The sequence below is a fragment of the Aotus nancymaae genome, unplaced genomic scaffold (genome assembly GCF_030222135.1).
Source record: "Aotus nancymaae isolate 86718 unplaced genomic scaffold, 86718_ANA_hifiasm-v0.15.2.pri h1tg000059l, whole genome shotgun sequence".
Taxonomy (NCBI): Eukaryota; Metazoa; Chordata; class Mammalia; order Primates; family Aotidae; genus Aotus; species Aotus nancymaae.
The window spans coordinates 67,913,416-67,933,460 of record NW_026988473.1 but is presented as its reverse complement, the minus strand read 5'-3'; the positions used below and the strand labels follow the sequence as shown (position 1 = coordinate 67,933,460).

Sequence of the window (20,045 nt, the reverse complement as noted above, 5' to 3'; positions counted from 1 at the left end):
TTCTGAACTCCCTCAATGGTTCTTGTGATTCCATGCTTTAAATGCTCCTCAGGTAAACGTTGTAATGATGCCTCACCTATGCTAAAAACCCTTCACACTTCTATAATTTCACCAAAGCTTGCTGTACACATGGGATGCTTTGTTTTAAAAGTAAAGTTTCATTTCAACCTTGATGGCATTATCCCTCCTTGTGAAAAGAACCTGGATACTGTTGAATTAGACAAATGATATTATTTTCTTGGGTTGAAAATGAAAATCCCAGGAGGTAAATATAAGCCTGCAATAGTTTGTGTAGCTGACTAGGGAACTTTGGAATACCAATTAGGATATGTGTATATAATACTTCTAAAATCTAAGAGTGAACATTTATGATCCTAGAAATGTTAAGCATAGGTTTTGATAGGCCACAGCTATGTAATGTATGCCTCTAAAATATTCCTGTCTTTTAAGCACTTCCTACCAGAATTTCTTTCTCTGAGCCTTAAGATATTTATTATTAGAGGCTTGTTTTTCTCTCCTAGAAGTTGTTTTTCCTCCCCAGTTTGCAGCACTTTAATAACGTGAAGTGATTCACTCTAGAGAAGCACTGAAGCAAAGAAAAGCTTCCTGGAGACATACTGAGGGAATGAAAACATACCACGTTAATTCAGCCTTCCCCTTTTGTCCTCTTCCTGTCGACTACAGAAAATTATCTTAAAAGACATTCATATGGAAACATACATATACAAGGAGTTTGAAGTGTGTGTCTGTGTGTGTGGGTCTGTGTGTTTTACTTTTACGTATGCAAAACCAAACCCTCTAGACAGCTGCTAAAGATTTCTGACATCACCAGGTTCTTTTCTGTGAGTCATTAAGTTGCTGAAGCCTAGAAAATCAAATTTAGTTTAGGGCTGTTTGATAATGTAGCAAAACAGTACCTTGTGATTCACCAATTAGCTCATGTAATTAGAAAATCAAAAACATGCTCTGAGTGGGTGGTGGGCTCACCTAAGTCAGTCCATTGTCATTGTCAGGCTATACTTTCACTGATTAGAACTATAATTACACCTTTAGATGAAAATACTACATTCAAATTTTTTACAAAAGAGAATCCACAAATATCTTTGTTTATAAATTACACAAGTAAATTAATTAGTTCAGTCACTTGTTCATTCACTATATTTTCCTTAATTATTTTCTGTTTTATTTGAGACAGAGTTTTGTTCTTGTTGCCCAGGCTGGAGTACAATGGCGTGATCTCGGCTTGCCACAATCTCCGGAGAATATAGCTTCAAATTATTCTCCTGCCTTAGTCTCCTGAGTAGCTGGGATTACAGGAGACATGAACCACCACGCCTGGCTAATTTTTGTAGTTTTAGTAGAGATGGGGTTTCTCCATGTTGGTCAGGCTGGTCTAAAACTCCTGACTTTAGGTGATCCATCTGCCTCGGCCTCCCAAAGTGCTGGGATTATAGGTGTGAGCCACTGCGCCCAGCCCTCTTTCATTATTTTTGTGCCAGGCTCTGGGTTAGGCAACTGGGCTGACTATCTGGGCCTTGCCTGCATAGAACTCTCTATCCATGGTACTGTTTAAATTCTTCTAAGATAGAAAAGTAAACCGAAGTTAGAATCCCACAAGAGTAGTCTTTCTGGCTGATTACTGAATTCTAATGATATTGCCAGGACATGTATCAAAAATAAGAAACAACCAATGTGAGAATTTTCTTGCTTAGAGGTTTTGACTGCTTGAGAAGAATTCTGTGATAGATAAAAATGCGAAAAGACTATTTGTTTGATGATGATGATAATGATGATGATTGAGATGGAGTCTCACTCTTGTTGCCCAGGCAACTCTTGCCGCAGCCTACTGAGTAGCTAGGATAACAGGCATGCACCACCACGCCCATCTAATTTTGTATTTTTAGTAGAGAGAGGGTTTCTCCACGTTGATCAGGCTGGTCTCAAACTCCTGACCTCAGGTGATCTCCCCGCCTTGGCCTCCCAATCTGCTGGGATTACAGGTGTGAGCCACCGCTCCTGCCTGTTAGATTATTTTAAAATAACTTTTCATACAGCCTCTGTGCACGTTTGTGGAAATCTAAGGTGCCTGGTTGTATTTAAAATGTATTTCTCTCTGTAAATTCAAATCAATATAAGGATTGGTTGGATGGTTGAAACAGTCTGTCAAAATGAATTTCAAAATGTGTGTTACTTTGCTCTTTTCTTACTGCTACTGAGGTACATAGGTATGGTTATATGGTCCAGGGCTTTCCAATAAAGATAATAAAAGGATGATGGGAATGAATTACCAGAAAGGTATTCTTAGATGATGCAGTCATTTTCATGCTATTTTACTACTCAAAAAAGAGACAATGTTGTGTTGCCATGATCATTGATTTTTAAGGCCGTATTTTAATGTTCAAACATAAAATTTTTAAAAAATGAGAAAATTATTTTCCTCATAATTGTAAAATTACCCCTCCATGATATGTTCTCTGTAAACTCACAATATGTATCTTGTATTATTACACCTCCCCACAAGAAAATCACAGAATTCTAAGGGAAGCAATCATCTTTGGTTATTTTTTATAGCATCTTAGTCATATATTTTAGAATTGCTTGGAAAATATTTTATTTGAATGAAAATGCACAATCAGAAATATCAAGAAAATGTGGCTATTTGTAGCTAGAATGAAAATTTAAGCCCCAAGCATTATTGAAAATGCAGCTGTCTCCTCCTCAACATATACTTAATACTTCTCTTCGTTTTTATTCCCTATTTACAGGTCAATGGGACAGAAATCGAATATGAATTTGAAGAAATTACACTGGAGAGGGTAAGAAAAAAATTTTAAAATTCCAAAGAACCCATCTTGCATTTCACATTCTATTCTACATCTTAATGGGTTGTCTTGTGAAATTGTACAATTGTGTTTTGTAACCTGGAAGTTTCCCAAAGGACTCACAATGAGAATATTAATGAAATGCTCACAGTAGAAAGCATTGAGACAGAAGATCAAATAACAGAATGTTCTGTATGTAAATTTAATTTCCAGGATTTAGAGAAATGAATGGGAAAGTGAAATGTTTGATGAGCTTGTACAGTACTTTGTTCTTGGTGGTTTTATTATTAGTATTTGGTCTATACATTATTTAGATACGTTATAAGATGTTCTGATTTTTGTGATATCAATACTGTCATCATAATTACAGTTACCATTTGCATTTCTTATTTAGTTAAAAAAAAAAGTGGTGCATTGTAAAACTACTCCCATAGGAAAAAACACAGCAACCCCATAGAGCTCTGCAAATATGTTGATAGGGCCTTGGCAAACTCCTTTGACAAATTACGGAAACTGTGCAACACAATCCTAATATATTTAGATATTTTACAGAACAATAAGAGAAAGATCAAGGACTATGTAGAAAAAAGTGACCGAAAGGCATTAACAAGACATTCACTAAAAAAGAAAAAGATTAAACACCTGAAAACCTGTTCGACCTCACTAAGAACAAAGGAAGACACCGAGAGCAAACAGTTTTTGCCTGTCCAACTGGTAAAAACCTAAAAGGAATATGAATATCCAGTGCCAGTGAGAGGTCCTGAAAAGTAATACAACCCTAAAAGAGCAGTTTGGAAACACAGATTAAAAGCCTTTAAAATGAATACACTTTTTGATGCAGAAATTGTACTTACAGGAATGGACAAATACACAAAGAATGTTCATATTGGCATGGTTTATAATAGTGAAGATTGAAAAAGGTATTTAATAATAAAAAGAATAAATGTTTAAGTATTACATATTAATATAATAGAAGATATTAAATATGTTGAAATAGTACTTTAGAAAAACATTGAATTACAAAGATACAAAGTCTACCTAGAGTCGATTATTAAATTAAAATTTAACTTTAAAAATTGTATTTAAAATATCCAATAGACACAAAGCTATGTAATGTAATATATATACATAAATACACTCATAGAGCCTGGAAGGATTTATACCAAAATGTTATACATTTTGGTAGCTGACTCCTGTTAAGGATTTGGGGATAATTTTTAATTTCTCCTTCTTGATTACATTTATTTTGTAAACCTATAACAAAAGCATACCACATTTAGTATAAGAAATAAAAATGTCAATGTTTTCACTAAGCCATCATTCAAGCCTAAGATTCTAGACCTGCACTTTAATTTATTTCTTTTTTTTAGTTTACTAATTATTCACTTTCCTGAGTCAGAGGATTTCTTATCTTCAGGCTGATCTTATCAAGTGCAAATGGTTTTAAACAAAAATTTACATTGAAACTTAAGTGTTTGACAGATGGATTCTTTAAAACTTCCATTATAGACCTGATAAAATGTTAATTGTACGCTAACTGGAGAAAAGTAAGGCTTATGGAAATTCAGCTCAAGTGAGACAAAAGAACAACACATTTCTCCTAAATCATTAAGTTTCTCTCCAGGACAAGCTATGTGATTTATAGAGTGAAGTACAAAATGAAAATGTGGGGCCTTTTTAAACATAGGACTCAATGCAGCTGAACAGGTCTCTTGCCCCTGAAGCTGAGCCTTCTCCCTTTTCCTCATCCAATGTACATCACCATCTTGAATAGAACACTATTTAGTTGCCCTGGTATTAGAGGTCAAAAAATAGAAGCTAATGTTGGTATGAGAGAGAACATTTAGTAGGAGTCAGACAACTGTGGTTTCTAGTCTGAATTCTGATCTTACATGTTTCCTAATCTTCAGCATGTCAGCTTACCTCCCTGACTTCCCACCTTGGGGTTCCTGACCATGCTGTGAACCATGTTACTGCCATTAACTGCCCCATCTCCAAAGCCCCTATGTCAAGCAACATCGTCTCTGAACACTTCCTCCCTTCTGTTCGTATCATTTATTCTAGTACCTTCTCAATGAAACTTTAAAAACCCATTAAAACCTCAGATCATTGATTTCACCATTTCTACCCAGTTTTATAGAATTTTACAGCCTGGTTGAGGACACAGAAGTAAGTAGGCAAAAACCATGAAAATGAGTAGTTTGCTCTCAATATGTGATCAGCATGAAGTAATTTCTCAAGGCATCATACCTGAGCTGGCTTATGGAGAGATGAGAGGGAGCAAACCATGTAAAAGGGAGTGGAAACCAGGCATAGTAGCTCATGCTTCAGATTCCAGCTACTCAGGAGGGTGAGGCAGCAGGATCATTTGGGCTCAGTAGTTTAAAGCTGCAGAGAACTATGATTGTGCCACTGCACTCCAGTCTGGACAATAGAATGAGACCTCGTCTCTAAAAAATAAAAATTTTTAAAAGAGGAGTGGAGGAAAGCCTCTCAGATAGGGAGTGGCAGGTGCAAACATTAACGAGCCCATGCAAATGTTAACATGCTCAATAAAAATTCACAAATATTATATAAATATATTCATTTATGTCTAAATACATACATGCTTGGGTAGTACCTCTGTATTTAATATTTATATTTGCATATATTTTAAACACACTTAAAATATACACTGATAATTTCACATACATAAACTTTGCAGTTCAGTTAAGAAATTTATCTGTTACCAAAATTATTAAACTATTAGACTATATAAAAACTGAAATTCTATCAAATATCTACTTGAACCCTGCCTGTTTTTTTATTCATGTCACTACTATTAAAAATAGCTAAAGAGACCTAGAAAAAATTAGAAATTTAAAAACTCAAAAGCTTTATATTATTTGAAGTAACAGATTCTTAATTCTATTTGAAATTAGGAATTTTCATAAAGATCAACAATGTGAGCTAAAAGAATTTGGTCTAAATAAATCAGACATCTAATGATTTTCTAATTATTTTGATTTCTGGATGAACTGAAGAGACCACTATTAGACAACTTTAATGGATCACTTCTTACCTGGCAGTTCACTAACACTACTTTTAAAATTCCCATATTACATGCCTTATATCCTAAACTTGCTTCTTCTATAGGAATTTGCATGATGTAATGAATCAGTCATTTTTCTTTGTCCTATAAATCATTTTGTTTTGGCACAGGTGAAATAATGACTAACAAAAGTCAATAATTTACATTTGAGGAAGTGGTTCAGATCTTTGAATTTTTTAATTAGTTGCAAAAAGAATCCTTAACTTGTCAGACAAAACATTCAAATAGTTTTGAATGTACATGGCTGTACATTCTGAAGCTGTTGGGAAAGCACTCCAAATGTTTTTTACTTCAGTGAGGGTGTGAGGAATATGAGAGTCAAAGAAGGTAGCTGATAGTCATTTTAGCATCTTTGCAAAACTGTAATCATGCATGCTGATGAGGTTTGTAGAAGCATCATAAATCTATTCTCCATGCTTGGTCAACTGACTACTCTTGATACAAATTGAGTTGGGGGCACATAAGCTGGTAATTTCATGTATGGAAAATGGATAAATTACTCAGAGTACACAAAGGCAGACTTTACTTAACTGCACTCGCTAATGTCATAAGAATCCAGGTTGTCAGGAAGTCTTGAGATATCAAAGGTGTCTATGGCTGAGAGGCTCAGATTGTGATGGTAAAAGGAATTTGTGGAATTACACTCTAGGCATCTTTGAATTCTCCCTTCTCTTTTGCATTTTCCTACCCTACAAAATACCAGATACATTCTTCTATCATTCCAGTATTCTTTTAAACTATTCTCTCCTCCATCAACATTGGCAGAATTTAGCCATTAATTATTTATCTTAAATGGCATATCTGTATTCTTTCCCAAATCCTATGTATATGCAACATTGAAGTCAAAGTGATGTCTTTAAAACATAAAAATGATTAAGTCATTTTTATCCTAAAATTTCTCCAAAGGCTCTTTATTGTCTTTAGGATAAGGTTTAAACTCTTATCTTATTGGTATGTTATCCAAGGCAACCATGGATGCCCTCTTCATCTTGCCAGCCTCATTTATCTCTCAGAGCCCTAGTTCATATCTTCAAGTGCAGTCATTCAGAACTACTTGTATTTATAGAAATATATTGATACAATGTGTGTGAATTTTAATCAGAGTTTTATTGGCTTTGGTTAAAGGTATTGTAATAATTTTGTAATAAAAGTAAGCTTATAAAAACAGTAGGTGCTAGACCTTGATTACCTGTGGCCCCACACCCAAGACATCTGTCCACTCACCTGCACCTGGCATTGGGTGTGCACCCCCAGGGGCAGACCCCAATGCTCAGCAGGCTTTGGAGTTCACAGTCAGCACTGGTAGTGTGAACCTGAAGTAACACAGGGGACAAGGTGGCTGACTAAACGTAGCTGGGAGCACCTCTTGCGCTAAAAGAAAACAAAATATTGAGCAAATAATTACACTTCAAACAGATCTTTTGAAATAAAACATTGAAAGTTGATAGAGAGGTGATGTAGAAACCAAATAGAAGAGGGAGGAATCTAGGAACACTGCACAGAGTTGACAAGCTCCAGGGCCAGAATAGGACCTAAGGAAAAGCATACATTGCTAGTGAAACCCAATGCAGAAATCTAGTCACAAATGAAGAGCCTCAATCCTCTAAAAACATCCAGAAATAAAGCCAAACAACTATACTCAACACATACCACAATTCAACTCTAAAAGAAATAAAGAATATAAACACAGGTCGGGTGCAATGGCTTATGCCTGTAATCCCAGCACTTTGGGAAGCCAAGGTGGATGGATCACTTAAGGTCAGTAGTTTGAGACCACACTGGCCAACATGGTGAAACCCCCGTCTCTATTAAAAATACAAAAATTAACTGGCGTGTTGGTGGTTGCCTGTAATCCTAGCTACTTGGGAGGCTGAGGCATGAGAATCACTTAAACTCAGGAGGCAGAGGCTGCAGTGAGCTGGGGCCTACCACTGCACTCCAGCCTGAGTGACAGAGCAGGACTTTGTCTCAAAAAAATAAAAATAAAATCAGAAAGCCTTGACCAAGTGATAGCAATATCAAATAAAGGAATACAGGCCTCTCAGATGAGAAAGAATCAGTACATGAACTCTGGCAATTCAAAAATTCAGAGTATATCCTTATCTCCAAATACATTTCTCAAAAAGAGACATTTATGCAGCCAACAAACATATGAAAAAAAGCTCATCATCACTGATCATTAGAGAAATGCAAATCAAAACAATGAGATACCATCTCACAGCAGTTAGAATGGCGATCATTAAAAAGTCAGGAAACAACAGATGCCAGAGAGGATGTGGAGAAATAGGAACACCTTTACACTGTTGGTGGGAATGTAGATTAGTTCAACCATTGTGGAAGACAGTGTGGTGATTTCCGAGGAAATACCATTTGACCTAGCAATCCCATTACTGGGTATGTACCCAAAGGATTATAAATCATTCTATTATAAATACACATGCACATGAATGTTTATTGCAGCACTGTTCACAATAACAAAGACTTGGAACCAACCCAAATGCCCATCAGTGATAGACTGGATAAAGAAAATGTGGTGCATATACACCATGGAATACTATGCAGCCATAAAGAAATGAGTTCATGTCCTTTGCAGGGATGTGGATAAAGCCAGAAACCTCCAAATAATTGCAGCAGTTCCCAACAGTAGTCCCTAACAAGACTGAAATGGCTGAAATGACAGACATAGAATTCAGAGTTTAGATGACAAGGAAACACAACAAAATTCAGGAGAAATCCAAGGAAGCCAGCAAAACTATCCAAGGGTTGAAAGATGACAGAGCCATTTTAAGAAAGAACCATTTTTTTAAAAACAGGGTCCCATTCTATTGCCCAGACTGGTGTACAGTGTCTGTTTGTATCCTTCGTCCACTTTTTGATGAGGTTGTTTGTTTTTTTCTTGCAGATTTGTTTAAGTTCTTTATAGATTCTGGATATTGGATATTAGCCCTTTGTCAGACGGGTAGATTGCAAAAATTTTCTCCCATCTGTAGGTTGCCTGTTCACTCTAATGATAGTTTCTTTTGCTGTGCAAAAGCTCTTTAGTTTAATTTGATCCCATTTGTCTATTTTGGTTTCTGTTACCATTGCTTTTGGTGTTTTAGTCATGAAGTCCTTGCCCATGCCTATGTCCTGAATGACTTTTGGGTGAACAATAACATTAAGGCAGAAATCAAAAATTCTTTGAAATTAATGAAAACAGAGATGTGACATACTAAAATCTCTAGGATGCAGCAAAAGCACTGTTAAGAGGAGAGTATACCCAGCACTTTGGGAGGCCGAGGCGGGTGGATCACGAGGTCAAGAGATCAAGACCATCCTGGTCAACACGGTGAAACCCCGTCTCTACTAATACAAAAAAAAAATTAGCTGGGCATGGTGGCGCGTGCCTGTAATCCCAGCTACTCAGGAGGCTGAGGCAGGAGAATTGCCTGAACCCAGGAGGCAGAGGTTGCGGTGAGCTGAGATCGCGCCATTGCACTCCAGCCTGGGTAACGAGCAAAACTCCGTCTCAAAAAAAAAAAAAAGAGGAGAGTATATAGCATTAAATGCCTATATCAAGAAGTTAGAAAGAAGAAAGATCTCACATTAACAGTCCAACATTACACCTAGGGGAGCTAGAAAAACAAGAACTAAATAACCTCAAAGCTAGCAGAAGAAATACACAAAAGATCAGCAAAACCAATAGTTGTTTCTTTTAAAGGATAAACAAGATTTATAGACAACTAGCCAGAATAACAGAAAAAAAGAGAAGACCCAAATAAGCACAATCAGAAATGACAGAGACAACATCACAACTAATCCCACAGAAATACAAAAGATCATCAGAGACTATTGTGATTATCTCTATGCACAGAAGCTAGAAAATCTAGAGAAAATGGATAAATTCCTGGAAACAAACAACCTCCTAAGTTTGAACCAAGAAGAAACTGAAACCCTACATAGCCCAATAATGAGTTCTGAAACTGAATCAGTAAATAATAAAACAACAACAACAACAAACACCTACCAACCAAGAAAAAAAAAAAAGAGCCCTGCACCAGATGGATTTACAACCAAATTCTACCAAATGTCTAAAAGGAAAAAAAAAAAAAACTAGTCTTATCGAAAGTAGTCTTACTGAAACTGTGCCAATATCAAGGAAGAGGGACCCCTTCCTAACACATTCTACAAAGCCAGCATCATCTTCATACCCAAATTTGGCAGATACATAGCAAAAAGGAAAACTCCAAGCCAACATTCCTGATGTGAACACAGATACAAAAATTCTCAACAAAATACTAGCAAACTGAATCCAGCAGCACATCCAAAATTTAATTAATTGCAAACAAATAGTCTTTATTTCTGGCATTTAAGGTTGGCTCCATATATGCAAATCAATAAATATGATTAATTGCATAAACAGAATTAAAAACAAAATCCATATTTTGTTTTGGTCTCAGTAGATTCAGAAAAAGCTTTGGAAAAAATTCAACATCCTTTGTGATAAAAAATTTGAACCAACTAGGCATCAAAGTAACATACCTCAAAATAATAAGAGTCATCTATGAAAATCCTATAGCCAACATACGAAATGGGCAAAGCTGGAAGCATTCCCATTGAGATCTGAAACAAGACAAGGATGGCCATTCTCATCACTCTTACAACATGGTATTTGAAGTCCTAGTCAAAGGAATCAAGCAAGAGAAATAAATAAAAGACATCTAAATAGGAAGTCAAAGTGTCTCACTTTACTGAGAGAATAGAAAACTATACATGCTGTATGCCCTATGAGAGTATAAAATACTGTGATTCTCTACTTAGGAAAACCCTAAATACTCCACCAATAGACTTCTAGAACTGATGAAGAACTTCAGTAAAGTTTCAGGATGTTAAATCAATGTATAAAAGTCAGTAGCACTTACATACAACAATAACAATCAAGCTAAGTGCCAAATAATCAATGTAATCCTATTTAGATTTGCCACAAGAAGATTAAAAAAACTAGGAATACATCTAACCAAAAAGGGGAAAGATCTCTACAAAGAGAAATGAAAACACTGATTAAAGAAATCAGAGATGACACAAACAAATGGAAAAGCATTCCATCCTCATCAGTTGGAAGAATCAGTACCATTGAAATGGCCATACTGACCAAAGTGGTTTACAAATTCAATACTGTTCTTTTTTTTTTTTTTTTTTTTTTTTGAGTCTTACTCTGTCTCCCAGGCTGGAGTGCAGTGGCCTGATTTCAGCCCACTGCAACCTCCGCCTCCTAGGTTTAAGCAATTCTTCTGCCTCAGGCTCCCAAATAGCTGGGATTACAGGCACCCATCACCACACCTGGCTAATTTTTGTATTTTTAGCAGAGATGGGGTTTCACCGTATTGGCCAGGCTGGTCTTGAACTCCTGACCTCATGATCCACCTGCCTCAGCCTCCTAAAGTACTAGTATTACAGACTTGAGCCACCATGCCTGGCCACAAATTCAATACCATTCTTATCACATTACCAACATTATTTTTCACAGAATTAGAAAATACTATTCTAAAATCCATATGTAACCAAAAAAGAGCCTGAATCATCTAAGGAATCCTAAGCAAAAAGAACAAAGCTGGAGACATCACATTACCTGACTTCAAACTATACTACAAGGCTACAATAACCAAACAGCATGGTACTGGTACAAAAATAGACACATAGAACAATGGAACAGCTAAAGCCATCTGATCTTTGACAAAGTTGGCAAAAATAAACAATAGGGAAAGGGTTCCCTATTCAATAAATGGTGCTGGGATAACTGGATATTCATATGTAGAAGAGTGAAATTGAACCCTTACCTTTTATCATATACAAAATTTAACTCAGATGGATTGACACTTACACGTAAGACTTCAAACTATAAAAATCCTAAAAGACAGCCCAGGAAATACTCTTCTCAGTATTGGCCTTGGCAAAGAATTTATGACAAAGTCTTCAAAAGGAATTGCAACAAAACAAAAATTAACAACTGGGACCTAGTTAAACTAAAGAGCTTCTGCACACCAAGAGAAACTATCAAGGGAATAAACAACCAACTTACAGAATGGGAGAAAATATCTGCAAACTATACATCGACAAAGGTCTAATATTCAGAATCTACAAAAAATTTAAACAAATAAGCAAAAATAAAATAACTCTACTAAAAAGTGGGCAAAGTATATAAACAGACACTTTGCAAGAGAAGACATACAAGTAACCAAAAAACATATGAAAGAATGCTCGTAATCACTAATCATCAGAGAAATGCAAATTAAAACCACAAGGAGATACCATCTCATGCCAGTTAGAATGGCTTTTGTTAATAGGTTAAAAAAATAATAGATGTTGGTGGGGGTGTGGTGAAAAGGGAATGTTTTTACACTGTGTATAGGCATGCGAATTACTTTAGCCACTGTGGAGAGCAGTTAGGAGATTTCTCAAAGAACTTAGAGTTGAACTACCTTTTGATTTAGCAATCCCATTACTAAGCATCTACCCAAAGAAAAATAAATCATTCTACCAAAAAGACACATGTACCTGTATATTTATTACAGCACTACTCACAATAGCAAAGACATGGAATCAACCCAGGTGCCTATCAGTGGTGGACTGAGTAAAGGAAATGTACATACACTCTCATGGAGTACTACACAGCCTTAAAAGAAATAAAATTGTTTCCTTTGTGGCAACATAGATGCAGCTGGAGGCCATCTTCCTGAGCAAACTAATGCAGAAACAGAAAGCCAAATACTGCGTGTTCTCAATTATAAGTGGGAACTAGACATTGGATACACATGGGCATAAACATAGGGACAGTAGATACTGGGGAATACCAGAGGGGAGAAGGAAGGAGGGTGGCAAGGACTGAAACACATCCTAGTTAGTGCTAGGTTACAGGTTCAATTGTCTCCAAACCTCAGCATCATGCAATATACCTTTATAACAAACGTGTGCATGTACCCCAGAATCTACAATAAAAGTTGGAAAAACAATGTATAATCTGCAAAATTCAGAGGAAAAATCAGAAATGTCAAATTTAGAGGATTTTTAAAATAATAAAACAAAAAGTAAATAAAAATAAAAATGGTGAAAAGAAGCACAGTGTTTGAACTCAGACCTTTTTTAGAATCTAGAATCAGCCACTTCCTGAATGACCTTGAGTTACTTAACCTATTAAAGCCTCAGTTTTCTCCATAGTGAATGGGATACTACTATCTACTTCATAGCATTGTGATTAAAAAAAAGAGAGCAATAACACCTGAATGCCTAAAAGAGTTTCTGGAACTAGATGCCACTAGATTATCAATATTATTAGTTATTATAATGTTTATACACAAACATATCTATGCCCCCTTTTTAAAGAAGACATTGTTGGTATAACTTTAGGCTATGATTGTTTGACTATGTCAAGAGGCAAATATATGCTTCTGCTTTGTGTGTGTGTGTATATGTGTGCACATATTGTGGTTAATAGTAAGCTTTTTAAGTGATCTCTGAAATGTGTGTATGCCCAATTATTAATACATTTTTAAGTATGTTAAGTATATAAGTGGAATCTGCCCTTGATTGCAACCTTAATTTTTTCTAGAATAACCTAGCACTCTTTGCAACTCTTTTTATTTTTTCTTTGTTAACTCTTGAGAATTTAGTTACAGGCTAGGTAAGCAATTACAGTGTTTTATTTTCAGTAGTTTGAGACTGTTATTTTGCTCTGATATTTTCTTATAATATTTTAATGATCCCCCATTTCTAGTCTCTGCATATAAAATACTAAACAGCTAGTGTTTTGACTGTGCATTAAAAGTACCTCTTCTTTTTTAAGAACATCCTCCTCCTTTTAGGGAACTGCTTCTCTCCTCGTTCCAATTATGTGATTCTGGGAAAGAATGCAGTCATAGTACCCCTGGTGACACAGTTGATTGACCTAGAGCTGCTCATTGGAATAACCTGGTTAGCTAGTAAGAACTAATACTGATAATTAGATCAAATGAATCTCAGCTAAGCCAAATGAATCCAAACCTCCGGGGCTGGAGCATGGACAATCTTTAGTTTTAAAACTATCTGGGTGATCATATACGCAGTTTAGAAGCTGGCACCTGAGTCAAATCAAGCCAAGCAGATTGTTTTCAGGATTTTCTACAGTGGTGTATAGGGGCAAAGAGGAGCAGCAGTCCCACTCTGTAATAAAGTATGAGGTAGAAGACAGAAAAGTGGTTACCATGTGGACTTTCTGCCATATGAAGTAATGTCATCTGAAATAATGAGACTTTCTGCAGAGAAAGCTAGAGGCTGGAGATGAGAGAGAGGGAGAGAAGGAGAGAGAAAAATACTGGCTGCTTCCAATTCCCATATTATAACTGTTCCAAGGACCCAACCAGACTCCCACCTTCTTTCCTGTGTGTACCTGAGCCTTCCCTTAAATTCTTCTTATATGCAGGTACCTCAAATCAGGCATGTGTAACTTGCCAACAAGTAGGTCTTTATACAAATGTATCTTGAAGTTGTACTTCAGCTATCACTATTCTGATGTTGTCAGGTAGGTCATGTCCTAGGTCATATTACCACAGCCTGTTCTCAAAATAAATGTCGCATTGCTTAGATTCTTCACTCTTTCTAATATTTAAAAAAATTTTCATTTTAATTTCTGTGGGTACATGGTGTATATATTTATGGGGTACATAAGATGTTTTTATACAGGCATGCAGTGTGTAATAATCATATCATGTAAAATATCATATCTGTCCCTCAAGCATTTATTCTTTGTGTTACAGACAATTCAGGTGTACTTTTTGTTATTTTAAAATGTACAATTAAATTATTATTTAGACCTTTTCTAAATTCTAATCACGTCTTTCACCATGGAGGTAAGATGATAAAGCGAGGCTCTCCAGTAAAACAACATTGGCAGGTTGCAGTAAACCTTAATACCCCAAAGCTTACACACACAGTCTTCTTTAATTCATAACTGTGTCCTAACGCCCAAGAATGAAAGAGTAATTTTTAAAAAGTGTCAAGAATGACTAGGGACTGGTCTGTGAATTTAGGTCTCCACTGCCTGGAAACCTTTCTGATTTGGAAACCAGCAGGGTTTTGTATGTGTGTGAAGTGCTTTTGCAGTATTAACCATTGGAGTCAGATGACAGGAAAAAAAAATTGTGTGTTAGAAATACTGTTTACAGATATTTGGAGGGGCATTAATCTGACTTTTCTTTAGATGTAAGCATCAAAGTCTCAGGAATGAGAAGTGCCTGGTAAACATACCTCAAAGAGCTGAGTTAGATGAATCGGCACAAAATGCATTTAGCTGAAATTCAGTGCTGACTCCAGCCTTCTCCATTTTTCTCCATAAGTGCTCAGCTGAGTTATCTCCTTTCTCTCACCTCACAAACCCTCTGCCAGCAGATTATTAACAAGTGCTGTCTTCCAGTTCACCAGTCCAAGCCTTACTGCCCTCACATCATCTAAACTAACCAATATATTTTCTTCTGTGAATCACTTGTTACAACATTACCCCATCTTTCTTTGACATGGCCCCTGATTATTACCAGCACATCTAATGCTAGGACAGTCACGTACCACATAACAACGTTTTGGTCAATGACAAACTGCCTATACGACAGTGGTTCCGTATGATTATAATACCCTATTTTTACTCTACCTTTTCTATGTTTGCATATGCAAATATTTACTATTGTGTTAAAATTGTCTATAATATTCAGTATTAACATATTGATTGTACTGGTTTCTAGCCTAAGATCAATGGTCTATACCACATAGCCTAGGCTATACCATCTATGTTTGCTTAAGTGCATTCTATGGAGTGTGCACAATGGTGAAATTGCCTAACAATCTATTTCTCAGAAGATATCCTTGTCATTAAGCAACACATGACCATATAAGGGTATTTTTAAAGCTAACGGCTTTTAGATGAAATCTACAGTGGAAATGACGCAGCTCTATCATCTCCAAGTTGATTGTTCTAATCAAAGTAGATTTATTTCCATGATTTATATAAACACGGTGTGGATAGCTAAGGAGATTTGGCAAGAAAATATCTTACTCAGGGATACAAATTTAGGATTAGGATGGAGTTACCAAATTCTGAGAATATTGGAAATAGCAAAGATCCAGAAAACACACGTAGAGGTCTAACACCTGAATAATACCTGAATAACCAGATTATAGGTCTTGAGAAATAGTAAAAGCTGGGAATTTTGCTATTTGCAACTGAACAAATCATAACTGCTTTGGCTATATATTTCTGTAGCTTAACTGTCAGGATGTCAAAAATCTAACGTCAGTCATGCCTAGTGCTTTCCTAACTTCTTCAACCATCTCCAGAATTGTTCCACAGTTCTATGTTCTGACACAGTGACAAGACAACCCACACATTGTTTGGTTTATCCCCACAAGTAACTGCTGTGAAGTCATTGTCCTTCTCTGAGTTCTTTTTTTTTAATTTTTTTTATTTTTTGCAGATGGAGTCTTGCTCTGTCGCCCAGGCTGGAGTGCAGAGGTATAATCTCTGCTCACTGCAGCCTGTTCCTCCCAGGTTCCAGTGATTCTCCTGCCTCAGCCTCCTGGGTAGCTGGGATTACAGGCACACGTCACCACACCCGGCTAATTTTTGTGTTTTAGTAGAGACGGGATTTCACCATGTTGGCCGGGAAGGTCTCAAACTCCTGACCTCAAGTGATCCTCCCACATGGGCCTCCCAAAGTGCTGAGATTACGGGCATGAGCCACCGTGTCCGGCCGAGCTGTTTCTTTCAGCAGTGGACATTTGTTGGTTATCTCCTCATTTCATTCTTCCTATCCCTTCCTGATTGTCCCTAGATTTTGGTTCAGATGTCTACCTTTCCCCACATAATTCTTGTGCTTTGCTGGAAGATGAATGACTCTGAATTGCAAGGGTGGGTTCTAACTAATTTAGGCCAATTGGCAGTCTGGCCTTCATTAATGGTAAATATCCACCTAATCTAGTACAACTAGGGTGAATTCCATGATTCCTACTTAGAATTTTGAGGCAGAAGCCCACCCTTCTCCATGAGCATGAAGTAAGGAACCCTGTATCTGAAATAGTAACTTGAAGCTGTTTTGTGACGGTAGTGGTTTCCATCTTTAGATTGAAACCAGCATTTTAGATGGCAGAATGGATGAATGGGGTAAGAAAACAGTCTTGGTGACATCTACAGACCGTAAATCAAACCATCTTTGAAATTCTCCTTCTGAATTTTTATTACAGAAAGCTATTAATGCACTTTATTGTGTTAGCCAGTTTGCATTGAGCCTTTTGTCACATGAAAGTAAACAACAAAACCCTATGACATAGCAGGTCATGAAAATGTTTAGGAAACTGCATAGGGACCCAGCTTCTTAGACATGCTTTAAAATGTCAATCTCTGACAGATATTTTCTCCCTTTTTGTAGGCAACAGAATCTTTCCCCACCTTACCCACCCCCTATTTTGGAAACCTCACTCTTATTCTCTTCTTCCTCAAGACTTTGTGCTTTTGCAGAGAATTCCTGTTCTCTCTTGTACCTTCTCCCTAAACCCTTTAATTTTCCATTGTGTTTATTAAGTTTTGAAAACAAAACCAGGAAAATCTTTGCAGGCTGCTTCTGAGTTCAACCCTGCTTCTCCCTGCTTCCTCCTACAATGAATACCTGTTTCAGTGGGAAGAAAGGAAAAGGAAGAACACAGGGAGAAGTAACAAAAACACTAGTGTCTCAAAATAGAGCCTAGTACACAGAGATGCACATTAGGAAAAACTGTTATTTCAAGCATTTGAGTAATTGTTAGAATTCATGAGTTTACACACTTATGTTTTATCCATTTGCCTGGATGAGCCTGATGCATTTTAAACTCTCAAATTATCTATCCTTTGAAGAAAAAGAATGTATGTATTATGAAAATAGGCATTAAAACCTGTTTGGTGAATTATGTGGTTTTAAAGTTTAAGATGTTTGATTTATACAGACTTTGCTTAAATTAAAAACGCACATTTAGTCATTTGGAAAAATGTCACCTTGCATTTACTCAATATTACCAATGAGATTTATTGATTCTAAAATTGCTCTTTACTCTTTCATCATTTTTACCTGACCAGCTTCTACGGATCATCCAAAACCCAGCTAATACGTTATCTCCCCTGAAAAGCCTTGTCAAATATCCCCAGAGTTAGCTTATCCATTCTCTTCATTACTTCAAGGCTTTCTTCTCATTGTGTGTTCACATGTGTCTACCTTTTATATATTGACTAAAAAATGAGCATCATGTTTGTTTGTTTGGTTTTGAGACGGAGTCTTGGCTGTCGCCAGGCTGGGGTGCAGTTGCGCCATCGCGGTTCACTGCAACCTACGAGTTCCTGGTTCAAGCTAGTCTTCTGCCTCAGCCTCTCAAGTAGCTGGGATTACAGGCATGCACTGCCACACCCAGTTTATTTTTGTGTTTTTAGTGGAGATGGGGTTTCACCATGTTGGTCAAGATGGTCTAAATCTCCTGACCTCATGAACCACCTGCCTTGGCCTTCCAAAGCGCTGGGATTACAGGCATGAGCCACCACACCTGCCCGAGTATCATGTTTCATTTGCCTTATATACCCATCACCTAGCACAAGGTAGATGCTTATACTGAAACTGAAATTCTACAAAGACACCATATCAGTCAGGATAGGTTACTCCAAAATCTCAGTGACCTACCAGATTGCATGTTTGTATCTTACCCCTATTTTAGTTATCCAAGGACAGAGACTCTCTGTATTAGAGTTCTCCAAAGAAACAGAATCAATAGGACATATATAGATCTATAACAGAGGGGATTTAGTGTGAGAATTGGCTTATGTAATTATGGAGGATGAGAAGTCACACAATCTGCCATCTGCAAGCCAGAGAACTAGGAGAGTCCATGGTATAATTCAGCCTGAGACCAAACACCTGAGAAAAGAGGAAAACAAGGGGTGGAGTCCATATAAAATTCTAGAGATCAAAGGTCTGAAAACCTGAAGTTCTGATGCTCCAAGGTAAGAGATAATGGATGTCCCATCTCTATAAGAGCAAATTTGCCCTTCTTCTGCCTTTTTGTTCTATCTGAGATTTGAACAGATTGGATGACTCCCACCCAGTTTGGTGAGGGAGAACTTCTTTACTCGGCCTACTGATTCAAATGCTAATCTACTGCAGAGCCACCCTCACAGATACACCAGAAGCAATATTATATCAGCTATCTGGGTATCCCCTAAGCCAGTCAAGATGACACATAAAATTAATCATCACACTGACCAAGACTTCATCTTGATGTGTTCACATCTGTGATCAAAATTTGGGTTTTAAATTTATCTCTGGCAATGATACACAATGCTTTATTCACATTTTACTGGCCAGAAAGTAAGTCACCTTTCTACCTGGAGTTAGAAAGATGGAAAGTCGGATATGTTTGGGGTACAGCAAAAATAGCCAACACAAAAGTTAAATATACAAATTCCAGGTTGATAACAATGGAATCAGTACTGTCCTTTTCTTAGAATCACTGAATTATGATTAGAAAATAAAAGTTCACTGAATTTTCTTAGAATCACTAAATTCCGATTAGAAAACCAAAGTTCCCAGAGATTACTGATTTGCTTAAGATCATAAGACAATACACGCATCTCTTTTCTACTTCGATACATTTCCTCTTTAAAAACTTGCTCCTACCTTCAAGAATTTCTATTGATTAAAAAATAATTCTATTGATTAAAAAAAAAAAACTGTTGATATCTTAATATCCAAATCTATGAACTAAAACGTGGCTCAGTAAAACCAATGTAACTAAGCAGGTTTATCACTACTCAGAGAAGAACCCAGTAGTTAAATAATTTTTTGGAGCAGACATCTGCAGCCACTAATAGAATGTTAACTAACATGGTTCCTGTTCACTTTGATTTTAGCTGAACCAAAGGAAAATATGGAGCCTAAAAGTTTAAGGCCCTAAAAGGCTAAAATGTTTCTTAGTTTAATTTTTTTCATTTGGCATTTAATCACTAGAATAATCAATGTAGTCTTCCAGAAAGAGATATACGATAAAAACTAGTTTTTCCTCCTGATAGTGTGTGTTTGTTTATGCATATGTGTAACAGATATACAAATATGTATATA

General features: G+C 36.6%; 1 protein-coding gene across 29 annotated transcripts in view; it reads left to right on the top strand.

Annotated features, from left to right (window-relative positions):
* The window catches only part of DLG2 (discs large MAGUK scaffold protein 2), a 2,157,409-nt gene that overhangs the window by 1,474,737 nt on the left and 662,627 nt on the right, over positions 1-20,045 (top strand). For all 29 annotated transcript variants that reach the window (XM_064365356.1, XM_012469540.2, XM_012469543.2 and 26 more), the window contains one exon: positions 2,766-2,816. In XM_064365356.1, the coding sequence (XP_064221426.1) occupies positions 2,766-2,816 (51 nt within the window). The remainder of the gene's footprint in view (positions 1-2,765; positions 2,817-20,045) is intronic.